General features: G+C 37.7%; 2 protein-coding genes across 4 annotated transcripts; both read right to left on the reverse strand.

Moving 5' to 3' along the window:
• Positions 1 to 7,241: 7,241 nt before the first annotated feature.
• On the reverse strand, positions 7,242 to 12,139 carry LOC132609662 (disease resistance protein RPM1-like). Of its 3 annotated transcripts, none has more exons than XR_009570913.1 (3): positions 9,033 to 12,138; positions 8,555 to 8,607; positions 7,242 to 7,545 (listed from the first exon to the last, which is right to left on the reverse strand). XR_009570913.1 is itself a non-coding variant. In XM_060323741.1 (2 exons), exon 1 carries the CDS (start codon positions 11,832 to 11,834, stop codon positions 9,036 to 9,038), a length of 2,799 nt encoding a protein of 932 aa, XP_060179724.1. In that variant the 5' UTR covers positions 11,835 to 12,139; the 3' UTR covers positions 7,242 to 7,545; positions 9,033 to 9,035. The 3 variants fall into 3 exon arrangements, 1 of the variants encoding a protein (XP_060179724.1); XR_009570912.1 differs by having other exon boundaries at positions 8,140 to 8,607; XM_060323741.1 differs by lacking the exon at positions 8,555 to 8,607 and having other exon boundaries at positions 9,033 to 12,139.
• A 643-nt stretch (positions 12,140 to 12,782) lies between these two features.
• LOC132612257 (secreted RxLR effector protein 161-like) lies at positions 12,783 to 13,423 on the reverse strand. Its single transcript, XM_060326561.1, has 2 exons — positions 13,189 to 13,423; positions 12,783 to 13,015 (listed from the first exon to the last, which is right to left on the reverse strand). The coding sequence occupies exons 1-2, from the start codon at positions 13,421 to 13,423 to the stop codon at positions 12,783 to 12,785; spliced, it is 468 nt and encodes a 155-aa protein (XP_060182544.1).
• Positions 13,424 to 13,777: the final 354 nt, after the last annotated feature.

Below are 13,777 nucleotides of genomic sequence, written 5' to 3' on the forward strand. Positions count from 1 at the left end.
TAAGTCATGGAGATATTTTTAAGGGGACTTAAAAGATGACCACATAGTCATCTTTCTTCATTTGAAACTTAGCAAAAAAAAAAAATATACATCAAGAAGGTGAAGACCATCACCATTCTCGGCCAAGACTTGGAAAAACCAAGTCCCATTTCAAGCCACTCTAAAAATATTTCCTTGGTTCAAATCAACTAATTATAGGTTCCTAAGTAGCGTGGAAGCATTTTTGGAGCGATCAAGGCATCCATTTAAGAGATTGCAAACCCTAACCCATTGTGGAGTTGAAGAGGAAAGGTGAGAAATTCTCTTGTTTTATGAGTTATAAATGTTGTATGCATATTGTAGTATGTTAATATGGATGGAAATCATGAAATATTGTATGTTGGAAGTGGGTTGTGTGCTTGAGGAGCTAGCCGTCTATTGGGTGGGGAAAATAGAATTGATGAATTAATTCTTATATCATGTTTAATTGTTGTGGTGTGTAGAATGGCTAAGAATCTTCAATACATATGTATGTGTAGTGTAGCCGTGTATATAGTCCCAATGTGTGACAAAGGACGAATTGATATCGCTTAGTATTTTAGTTGTTGTCGTTATGAATTCTAGTTTGAAATTTAGCGTTCAAGGACTCAAAAACGATATGGTAAGTGTTGCGGACTGATTTGGAGAATATTGTGCATTGATGTAACTTGTATATTTTATGAGAATTAGATCGTTATAGTGTGGATTGTTGATACAAATCATGAATTGAAATTGAGGAATGTGTCATGGGGGACTGTTTCGGTTTTAGGGGCTGCTCTCGGTTGGGACAGCTTTCGGGTGAAATTGGAGCAATTGTTGGATTGTTGAAATATTATGCAAATTGTTCAAAGTGTTCTTGAATATTGTTAGTATGATTTTGGGTTAGTATTTGAATGTATAAGCGTTGATGTTGGCTTGAAGGTAAGCCGTTGATATGAATATTTGGAAAGTTGTTGAATGATGTAAAAGAGAGTTACTATTGTTATTTTGCCTTTCGAATTGATTATCGATGTTGCTAGGTTGGTTATTGTGGTTGTTGTTGTTGATTTTGAGCGAGTTAAATTCTCGGGTTGGCCTATTTACAGGGGAAATGCTGCCGAATTTTCTGTAGAATTTAATGTTAGTTTGGAATAAATGGCTTAAGTGCCCTTAGCTAATGTTTGATATTTGTTGGCATACTTGTAGACATTGGGGAGCCCGAGGCGTAGATTGGGATTAGCTTTAGTCGGGTTAGCTTGGAGTGCGTACGAGGTATGTAAAGCCCAATCTTTCTTTCTTTTGGCATGCCTTAGTTTTGGATAGGCTAGATTACGAGCCTTTAGGAAAATCCTATGATTCGAAATCCGAGCATGATATGATCTATATATATTCCTTGGCACTCTTATGTTTGATTTGATAAAAGTATGAACCGTTACGTCTTTGAAATAGTCGCATTCCGAACTTTGTATAGAAAGGTTTCGCTTTAAGGAATTTCGTAATTCTTGAATGTCATATCTTGCACATAAATGCTCGGATTACCTCAATATTTTTGTAGGAGTCTATATGACATATGATATGTATGTTTTCCATAGGCGGGCCCGACTCGGGTAAATGCCCGTCTGTGGGTCCCGCGTCTTTCTTTCATGTAATTCGAAGAACCTTTGAAAGAATTTGTTATGACTATGATTCGATTTTCAAGTATGATCATTTTACTTATGTTTGAGTTTATGATAATGATTTTATGCATATGACTACTCACGACTCTACTCGTGCATTCTGTTATCCCTTTCGCCGAGTCCCAGGCCGGTTCTATTGTCGTGCGCACTTTGATATACTCCGGAGTTATGCTGTGTTTATGATTCATCGAGCCACTTGTTAGAGAACTATATTCCATTTACATTTGGTGTTATGCTGTGTATGGCGTTATGCTGTGTTATGATATGTGACGGGGAATATGGAGATTTGAAACTCTCTGGTGTTATGCTGTGTTATGGCGCCATTGACGGGCGGGCGACCATATTCTTCTGTACCCTATGCATGACTTATATTTTTGAAAATTAAACATTTTGATATAGTGGATTTGTACTTATTTTCTGTACCACTATTTTGTTTATGTCTCAGATTTGTTTTTGTATCTTCTGCTTTGCATACTCAGTACATATTTCGTACTGACCCCCTTTCTTCGGGGGCTGCGTTTCATGCCCGCAGGTACAGACGCACAGTTTGGTGATCCACCAGTCTAGGACACCCTCTTCTGCCGTTTGGAGTGCCCTTCTCATTTCAGAGCATATATTTTGGTATATATTCGTTCGCTGTGTATGTATATATTTGTTCAGGGGTACGGCGGGGCCCTGTCCCGTCATATGTTTCGGTTGGTCTGTTTAGAGGTCTGTAGACATATTTGTAGGTGTGTGTGCCTACTTCTGTTCAGATGTGGTTGTATGATCTTATTCGCTATGGCAGCCTTGTCGGCGTACATTTTGTATATGTTTTGGGGCCGTTGTGCCATTTGATAGCCTGGTCGGCTTTTGATATATATATCCGCATACGGTTGCGTTGAGATGTGTTTGAAATAGTTTGATATAGTTTGAGACGGCATATAGTATTTATGGCCATATATGCTATTTGTATGTGATTCGATATGGATAGGTACGTTTGGGTGCTCAACTCGGGCGCCAGTCACGGCCTACGAGGTTGGGTCGTGACATCGTTGTTGTTGACGTGACCAGATTGTCCACTGTTAACCATTTGGTCCGTTTTTACAGAGACGAACAAAAGACTTTTTCGATTCTGACGGGTGAGAGATAAATTAAGATCAAAGACCACTATTATCCTAGCCCCACGGTGGGCGCCAAACTGTTTACCCCGAATTTAGGTAATCAATTAAATTTATTAGTGAGCTATAGGATATGTGGTTGAGCTTTAATATATTTGGTTGAAAAAAGATATATATGGATATGCTAAGAAGAAGTGAATAATAATCAATGGTTTGGACTAAATATATGTATGTAATGATATATGAATATTTTTAATCGAATAAAGCTAAAGAACAAAACACTGAATCCGGACCAAAATCCGAGAATGAGAGAGGGAGATTTTATATATTTTGCTATTACAATGTTCTAGAACTCAAGAAGCCAACCCTTAAAAGTAGGGTAATGGCCCCTATTTATAGTTTTGCCTCATGGGCCTCATACAACATAAAACCCTTTTGAATAAAGAAAAACCCTAGAAGGATAAGGTTGGTCGTACGGTCTGACACCCGTACAATTGGCAGTACAATGTGGCAGAACGGTCTTGACGCGTGGCAATTGTGTAATGGATCACCCGGACCAACGGCCACGAACAACCGGGCCAACGGCCACGACAAACTGGACCCACAGCCACGACCAACCAAGCCAACGGCCACGATCAACTCGGCTATGAAGAAACCGGAGCAAACGATGTCCTTTGCTTTCTTCGGATCAAGCACTCCTCTGGTCCCGAAAGAAAGTCTTCATGCTCGTGCTTGTTTCTTTCTTCCCTCGGTCTCTAGTCTAGCATGTATCCGATTTTTACCGTATACAATCTCATGAAACTTGGTAAATTTATGTAATTTATACCGAGAAGCACAGTCTTTAATTAAAGACGTGTGTATTGAACTTATGCCTATTCCGGCATATTCTATGATATTTTGTAAGTTTGCCTTAAGGCATAACCTTAGAATACAAACTTAAACAATCTATGCCTTAAGGCATAACTTAATAGAATCCAGGTATAGCAGCTTCTGTCAGATTATGCAAACCTTTGGCATGTCATGAAACTTAGCTCGAATTAGTCTATTTCCTTTTTTAAAAAAAATTAAAGTTCCGCCCAGAATCTGGCAGGCAAATTCATGCCAAATGTTTCTTTAAGTACACTGATTGCTTCAATCTTACGCATCATGAATCTCCCAGATGGATTGTTCTTTCCTATCCAGACTCAAATTCGAAAATGACAGCTGATATATTGATAACAGAAGTACTTAATTTTACGCCTGGAGAGATCAGAATTGGATTGGCTGTTATCGTTGGAACGGGGACATTTGTTGCTCGAATGAGGGAACATATGTGACTATAGTTTCTGCAACAATAAATCTCGGTCCACCATTCAACGACATGATTGCTCTTCAAGGGCTAATTCCTCTTTACTTGACGATAAATCAGAAACTACAATTCTTCAATAACACTCTAGATTTGATCCACATGACGAGGTTTCTTGATGGATGGATCGCTTGCTGGATTTCGATAGAGTCTTGAGGCCTGGTGGACTTTTATGGATCGATAGCTTTTTCTGTTTGAAGGTAGGGTTGAATGACTATTTAGAAGCATTCCAGATTCTCAGGTATAAGCAACTCAAGTGGCTTGTTGTTCCTAAGCTAGATAAAGATGATAGGGAAGTGTTCTTCTTTATAGTCCTAGAAAAACCATCTAGGCCTTTCCGATGAATTTGTTATATTTTCATGAAGTATAGTTATTTCATACAATAATGTTGGTACCGATCTTGTTCTCCGGTCTTATACATTTTTATCCAACACTAGATAAAATACTATGTGAATTTATTGTAAAATTTGCCAGTACAATGTTACCAATAATTGTACTAATCTAACCGAGATGTCTTTTTCTAAACTTGATGAGTTTTAGCTGTAATATTGACAATAATTTACATTGATCATGATAGAGAATATTTGATGTATTTGATTTACAAATTATGAAATATCTTCTGGAATTCCACGAAGAAGAAGTAAGTTTGAAAGAGGTCTGGTCTAATGTCGACAAAGTGAGGGAACACTGTGAGAAAGGAAGATTCAAATTTTAGGTGAAAAACATTTAGGTGATTTCGTTCTATTAGAAATCAGTAACTTTGAATTAGTTTACATATGGTTATTAGAAGCACATGAAGTAAATTGCACTTTTCCCTTCAAACGGGCTAGTAATTTTTTCCCTTCAAATAGGCGGTCTGTAATTTTTGGCCTTAGCAATTGAACTTATTCCTGCCTATCAGGCATAAGTCTTTTAAGGGCGCAGAATATAATTAGTGAGACGTTATAATGCGAAAATATAAACTTATGTCCCGCGAAAAAGTTATTTGTTATGAGGGGCAAAAATTAAAGATCAGCAGACAAAAGTGCCAATGACCCTTCATTTTCAAGAACTTAGCTGCAGCTAGCAACTAACAGCAAATTTGGTCCATTGCTTAAAAGATTTTGGGCAATTGGCTTGCCCTTATCCTGGGGTGGTCTTTAATTCTTACCCCTCAAATAGCAGGTCTTTAAATTTTACCCTTCCCCACTTTAAGTAACAAAAAAGTGGCTGAAATAGTCCTGACATCGATTTTTTTTTAAAAAAAAATTGCAAGGGAACGATTTCCTAAAAACTATGCCTATTCGGACAAGTTACATAGAAACTATGACTTATTCGACATAACTTTGTAAAATTAAGTTATCCGACATAAGTTGTGTATTAACTAATTTCGCAAGGCAAAGGTTTCATACTCGGGCAAAGTTACACAAACTATGTATTATGTGGCATAACTTCATTAGAATGAAGTTAGAATGAAGTTATGCCGGATAAGGCAAAGGTTTCTATGAAACTATGCCTATAGGCAGAGTTTGTGTGTAACTTTGCCTACAGGCATAGTTTTTGTGTAGCTTTACCAGAATAGGCATAATTTCTATGAAAATCTTGCGGAATTCTTTAATTTTTTTTTTTGACTCGACAGAAATATGCCGGATAAGGCATAGTTTCTGACAGTGTCGGCTGATGGGCAAGGCAGCCAAAAGCAATGGCTTTAGGCCCCCAAAATTCTGGGGCCCCATTTTCACTAATAATAGGTCTGTGAATTATTATTTTAAGAAAATACTCCCTATGTCCTAATGTATGTTACTTTTCGCTTCCCATATTTTGATCAATATTTTAAAATGTATTTTTTCATCAAATTGATCTGAAAAAAGTTGTAACTTATAGTAGTTTTTCATGTAGTTTTCAAATATATAAATTTTAATCTAAAAATATTGAGTTAAATCTAATCCAATTTAGTTTCAAAGTTCAGTCGAAGTGACTTTCGAAAAGGGAAAAGTATCACATAAATTGAGATGGAGAAAATAATATTTAAAAGTAAAAAGGTACAATTATAACTAAAACGGGGAAGAAAACTATTACTAGAACGTTGAGCCGGCCCTGATTTCTAAACTAGTGATTTTCTCTCTTCCACTCCCATGTTTTTTTTAAAACGAGAAATAGTATACTTTCAATAGAGACGTGAGTTTGCCTGTTGAATGGCACACTTGAAACTAATGAAGGAAAATTCGTTATAGCCTGTCCAAGCAGGTCAATAATAATAATAAAAAAAACTTCATAATCAAACATGGAGCAATGAATCGACATAAAATACTCCGGCATGAGCCAAATAGCGGCCGGCGAAGAAGTCTGGTGCTCCCATCGAAGGAAAAAGGATTAACAAAGATTCAGGACATTGCTGATCCGATGGAAGAACTAGGAGGGTATTTTGGTCAATTTATTTTTCATTAAAACAGTGTAAGTATAAAACATAAAAACTTGAGATTAGAGGGCCAAAAATTAAAGACCACTCCATTTGAAGGACAATCTATACAAAAACAGAAAATAGTGGTTAGGATTGAATTTAGAGTGTAGCCTTTTTGATAGGATTTCCTAATTAAAACCACAACACACTTTCAAATTGAATCAAATTAAGATGAATTAATTATTAATCAATCAAGCTTCTTAAATTTAACAAAGTAATATGTTTATTTGTAGAGTAATTATATTAATTAACCCGTAAATGACTGTAATTTAACAATTTTGTTAAACACTTATTTTGGAACATAGTTAATATTTAACATTATAGATAATATATATATGATATATATATTGGGATATTTTGCCAAATGAAATGGCAAAATAACTCCAAAACTAGTTAAGAAAATATTTTTTGACTTTTATGAATACGTATTTCACTCTGTTTGAAATTCAAGAAGCTCGGTTAGTTAATTTAAAATGTGAATGGTCAAAATTGGGTGTCAACAGCAATTACACAAGTATAGAAATGCAATGAGATAAAGAGCTTCCCTGAGCGTATAGGATTAGTCAGAGAACAAGTGAAACTAAACACACACATCAAATTAACCACAAAGTTAATGAGATGATTTCCAAGCATAAAATGGGTTGAATCTCCCACAGCAAGGAACCCACAGATAGATCATCTCATCCAGCAACTAACTTGAATAAATACATTAATTTTTTATGGCAAACTTGTCTTATAAGTCATCTATTTTGCTTAAAAGAGTAGTGAAATTGAAGTACAACTACAAACACAGTGCAAGGACTAAATGTAACAGTAATATAAAAAAGTACATGTAGCTCATACAAGCAGATGTCACAACTTGATGAGTAGATCCACCTACACGCCTTACTTTTACTGTTATATCGGGAGTAAACTCTAGGACAATCATTCCCTTGCATAGCACAAGAGACTGCTTAGAGTTAGTGCGGGGTCAATTTCCTCGAGCATCTGTACCCAAAAACAAAAACGAAGAGCAATGAGGGGTGATCTTGATTTTTGGCTCCGCTAAATAAAATCTTTAGAAAATGACCTCAATTGTTCATCAGGCATAAGTTCTGGTTGTAGTGTGCACATAAGTTAGTTTTGCCTATGAGGCAAGCAGGCAGGAGATCGAGACAGTCCAAGAAGGTACACACAAAGAAGATAGTGTTGTGTATTCCCTATCAGACAGGAGTTTAAGTTGTACTATGGGCAGGTTAATTGTTTCTGACTTATTGAATTGTCTTGAAATACCTGCCTCATACAACAACATACACAGTATGATCCCATATTGTGGAGGGTCTGGGGAAGGTAGAGTGTATGCAGACCTTAACCCTACCTTGTGTGAGGTAGAGAAGTTGTTTCCGATTGACCCTCGGCTAGTCTTGCCTCATAGACAAGACTAATTTATGCCCACAACTTATGGCCGATGTCCAACACGAGTCATTTTTTAAATATTTTTGTAAGTGGGGCCAAAAGTTCAAGACCACCCCTTATAGGGGTTATTATTGCAAATCATCCACTATAAGTGGAACGAGGTAGATAAAGATGCTAAAACTTCACCATTTAGGGGAACAAGCACTCCTTGAAGAGAATCCAGAAAGAGCATTTGGAATGGATATGGAAGCGATTCATCATGTTTTCCGTAACAATTGTTCATATTACAAATCACATTAGTATTACATATAAATGCAAACAGAAAAGTGACATGGACAGTGAGGATTCATACGGCTGATCCCAATAAGTACCATTGCACTTCACCTAAATCACACCGGGAAATTAAAATAACCAAATTTGAAGAACTGTTGATAGAGAAATAGATACAAGGGCATATCAAAAACCAAAGGAAGGACGGCACTTTCACATAAAAGATGTTGAAGACTTTGGTGCAGGATTGACCACTCAACCATCCATGGTGCAGGATTGACCACTCAACTATCCAAGTAACGTAAAAGACACATTTTGAAGTTTTTCCTACCTCGTGAAGGCACACGTTAAGTCCCAAACTTTCTGTTTACCTTCCGAACTAATCTGCATTTTGAATAAAATTGCCCCGTCAGGAAGAATTAACCTAAATAGCTGCCCACAAACTGCTTAAACTAAAAATAGCCAGCATATGTATAATATATGTTTAATCCACATATAATATGTGTATAACTCTGTATGCCAGCTAGGAAAAATAAACAATAAATCTGACTGGCTATTTGCGTAAAGATCCCAATTGTCTGACTGGCTGACATGTCTCAGTCTATGAGGCTATACAACTACATCATGAAGAAAAAGAGTGACATGCATTGGTGGAGTTGGTGAAAGTGTGTTTAAATGAGAAATATTTGACTAGGTTGGTGTATTTAGATGTGCAACAGAAACTTTCATTTAACTCTATTATTTGAAATATTCTTCTAACGATCAATTTCTCAGAATGCTGTAACAATCGAAATGAGAAAATGAAATACCTGTCAGGACACAAAGTCTAGGGACAGGCTTTCATACGCATGAACACCATCAGCCTCATAGTAATGTTTGATGGATGGAATCCGTCTAACCTTGGAACGACTGCTACTTTCTTTGCTACGGATACTCTCTACGAGTTCTGATGAAGCAGCTTTCAGATTCATCAGTTCCAAATTGGTAAGGTGTTCAAGTCCTTGAGGAACCTCCTTCAATTTAGGACAATCATGTATATGCAGGCGCATAAGATTTGGCATAACTCCTTCAAGGAATACCATTTCCTCCAACTCTAGTGAACACGAAACTTGTAAGTCTTCGAGCTTTTGAAATCCTGATATAAAAAGCAGTTGCTTCTTACTGCTGTATGCATTAACCAACACAAGATGCTCCAAACTGGGCAGCTGACTGATGCAGGGGATAAAATCCTGATCTTCTGGTAATTGGCTCCAATGCAAATGCAAATGCATAACGTTGAGCATCGAAGAAAACCAACGAGGAACGTTGTTCAATTTCCCAACCAAAGTAACCTTCCGGAAAATGTTCGACCGTGTTTCTGATACACCGTCTAATTTAAGGATTTCATTTTCATCCACTGCCATCAGAAGAATATGGTGAAGGAATTTAAGTTTGTCGATGGACGAACATAAATCCTTCATATATTCTTCTTTCACACATGTCAGCTCAATCCTTCTAAGCTTAGCCATTTTCCTAATCTTACGTGCTATATCCCCGTTTGCCTCTATGCAATTAAGAACTTGTAAGTTCTTCAGCTTCCACAGCTTGCCTGGTACTTTCACCCCTTTAAAGTACGCAAAATGATCCGCTGCTATCTTCTTACCGTAGGCAAGTAGATGTCGAAGATTATGCAGCTCAGTTATTCCATTCGGAAGTGAATTCACTTCTGTTCGTCTAATATCTAGCGTCTGTAGTTTCCTCAGCCGATTTACAGACATCGGAAGCTCTTTTATTCCGGTACCACACAGACTTAAGTATCTTAAATTGAACAATTTACCTAGTTCATTAGGTAACGAGTCAACTTTCGCGTCATTCAACTCCAACACCCTCAGTAGTCTAAACCTAGATAAAAGATCATCCAATAGACTTTTCTCCCCTTTGAAATTGAACATAGAGAAAGATCGAACGTGTGTTAGGTTACCGTTCATCTTAAACGTTCCATCAACATTTTGCACGGACAATCGTCGTGCTCTTATCTCGTCTTTCTCCAACTCTTCCGCACTACATATAGACAAGAAATTCTCTCTTTCTGAGATTGAACGAGCTAGCTCCCACATCAGATCGTGTAGCTTGCAAACCTTCGGCCTTATAAAACTCTGATGCTTTACAACTTGTAATAAGTTTCTTGAAATCAGCTCTTTGAGATAGATTTTACCAACTTCCTCTGGATTCAAACTGCTTTTTTCTTCCAGAAAACCTTCAGCCATCCACATTCTAATGAGCCTACCTGCTCCAATCCATTCCTTCATTGGAAAACGACAACAATACAAAAAACAGTTTTTAAGGTAATATGGCAAATCGTTGAAACTCATTAACATTACTGTTTTAACCTCATCCAGTAACTTATTGTTGCTTATATGCCAACTTAAGCTGTCATAAACTTCCCTCCATTTCAATTCTGACCTATCTTTGGATCCCATTAGTCCTCCAAGTGCAACAATTGCTAGTGGTAGACCTTCACATGTTTTCACCAATTCCCTGCCTATTTTCTCCAGTTCAGGAGGACACTGGCAATTCGGTTGACTCGAAAATGCCTTGTTACAAAATAGCCTCCACGCGTAGTCATCCGCTAAAGGCTTCAAACGAAAAACATGGTTGCCACCTGGACCATAAGGGAAAGCTGCAATATCCTCATTTCGCGTAGTAATTATGATCCTGCTCCGGTTTTTATCGTCCGGAAGAGCAACGCTTATTTGTCTCCAGAAATTATTGTTCCATACATCATCAAATACAACAACATACCTTTTTTTGTGCAAGAACTTCACAAGAGTCTCCACCAACTGCCTGTAGTCCATTGACTCCAAGTTTTTCGGAACCATATCTTCTTTTCCATTGAAGAATTCAGAGATCAACTTTCTGAGCAGGTCCTCGATCATGTTATTTTGTGAGACGGAAACCCAAGCAGAACAGTCGAAATTCTTCTTCACGGTCAGGCTAGTATAGGCTTTCGCGACTAAAGTTGTCTTACCCGAACCACCCATGCCCGCAACAGAAATGACAACACGGTGGGCCTCTTCTCCCTCCAAGCTTGACACCAACGAGTCTCTAACTTCATCGATCCCTACAACTTCGTCGTTCTCAATGAATAGTGAAGACTCTCCAATATTTTGCACACTTCCCGCGGAATGATGTGAATTTGATCCAACGCCCAAGGATCCTTCCATGTGACTTAGATCATACCTCTTGCTTCGTTTCGCAATGTCTTTAATCTCACCTCTGATTCTCCTCAACTCCAGAGCAGTTTTGTTCCTCAACCATAGTACCTTTGGAAGGTAAAAAACACCGAATATGCGCCCTGAAAAACCACCCTTTTTCATGCTATCCACATGATACAAGAACTCATCAATGATATCTTCCGCTTCAAAAGCTACGTCCCTAACCTGTACTACCCAAACATTCAGACTTTCATTCTGCTGTTTGCACTTCCCAGCATCTATGATGAATGAAGCTATGCTCTCTAGCTCAAGTTTCACATGCGAGATCTCGTGCCGAACTCCTCCAATCACAGATCCCGGATGTTTAAGCAGGAACTCAATGCTCTTTATCAAGATATTGACAGCGGATTCAGCCATTTCTTTTTCCTTCTCAGAAATTGTAGTTTCAAGAACAGTGAAATACTTGATTTTGTTGTATGAAGCTAACTATCAAGATTTAATTTCCCTGTATTGATTTTTATATAACCGAGGAAAATACCAATAAAAACTCTACCAAAGTCCTAAAACTGTGTGCGCCCCACAGATAGTGAATGAATTCTTTCTTTCCATTTTGTGAAATTACAACATAGACTTACAGCTGTATGAATGTGATGTTAGGGCCCAGTTTTTGGCCCCATGTATCACTTGATCACTCTCATTTCTTCAGCTTGACGAGACAATCGACATTTATATTGCTCAAACTCTTAAAAAATGCTGATGTATGTGTTTCGAATATTCCAAAAATAGTGCATTTTATAGGATTCAACATGGATGCAATATTTTTGAAGAGTCCAAGCAACAACATTCATTTTTCGGCGATGACCCTTCTTGCTCAACAAGGACTAAGAAACCCCTTAATAGGAAAATTGTTTCATTAAAAGTAAAATCATGACAAGAGTAGGGATGAAAGAAACCTATAATTACCATATTTTCGCTATTGATAAATTGAAATGGGTACTCCAAAGGCTCGGGTCAAGTGGTAAGAGGGCAGTGTGTGATGTGTTGCTTAAGTGCACGCCACATGTTCGAACACTATTACTGAAAGCTCCATTAATGAAGGTTAGATTGATCAAAAATGAGTGAGCAACAATGTAGCTAGCTTGGAGGAGAAGGAAGTTAGTTATAGAGAGAGGAATTTAATTATAGAGAGAGAATATTTACATATTGAGTGATCTGATCATTTGCCAACTTAAGGCTTACAATTACTTAGCTCTAGTATATATAATGCTCAACTAACTCCCTAACTAACTAGCTAACTTGATCATGCTTAACACTTCAACTCAACTATGCTAACTTGCTAACACTTAGTCTAGTTAACACTCCTCTTCAAGTTGATGGTTGAAACAGGTTCTTGAGTCCTAATTTTCCTAGCAGATATTGATGCTGAGCTCTTCCAAGACTCTTAGTGAACAGGTCTGTTAGCTGCTCCTTTGTGTGTATATGTTCAGTCTTCAGCATTCCTTGAGCAATTTTTTCTCTTACAAAATGACAATCAATGTCAATGTGTCTTTGTTCTTTCATGAAAGATGGGATTAGCTGCAATCTGAATGGCAGCTTTACTGTCACATATCATTGTCACAGGTAGATCAATTTGGACTCCTAGTTCTTTTAGTATTCCAACTAGCCAAGTTACTTCTGCTGCACATGAGGCCATGCTTCTGAATTCTGCTTCTACAGAACTCCTTGATACAGTTTCTTATTTTTTTTTACTTCCAAGAAATCAAGGCTCCACCCAACTTTACTAGATATCCAGTTACTGATCTCCTGGACTCCAAGCATCCACCCCAATCAGAGTCACAATATGCAACTAGTTCATTTGTGATTCCTGATGGCATCAACAGTCCAAGACCTGGTGCTTCTTTGACATACTTCACTACTCTGAGTGCTGCCTCCCAATGAGACTGTTTAGGTGTGTGCATATATTGGCTTAGGACTTGAACTGCAAATGCTAAGTCTGGTCTGGTCATTGTAAGATACAACAACCTTCCAACCAGCCTTTGATATAGTCCTGGATCTCCAAGAACTTTATCCTCCATTCTAGTTTTGTTCTCAGTTGTATTTTTGTTAGTCTTGCATCAACTGCTTCTTTGTCTTGTTTCCAAGTGTCATACTGTGCTGAAGTGAGTTTTTGGTTGAACTCAAGTGGTGTTCCTGCTGGTTTGACTCCTCCTAGCCCAGCCTCAGCTATCAACTCCAAAGCATACTTTCTTTGACACATCACTATTCCCTTGTTAGACCTTGCAAATTCAATACCCAAGAAGAACTTAAGTTCTCCAAGATCCTTCATCTTGAATGTATGTTGCAATGCCTTTCTTGTTGTA

The sequence above is a fragment of the Lycium barbarum genome, chromosome 9, assembly GCF_019175385.1.
Source record: "Lycium barbarum isolate Lr01 chromosome 9, ASM1917538v2, whole genome shotgun sequence".
Lineage (NCBI taxonomy): Eukaryota > Viridiplantae > Streptophyta > Magnoliopsida > Solanales > Solanaceae > Lycium > Lycium barbarum.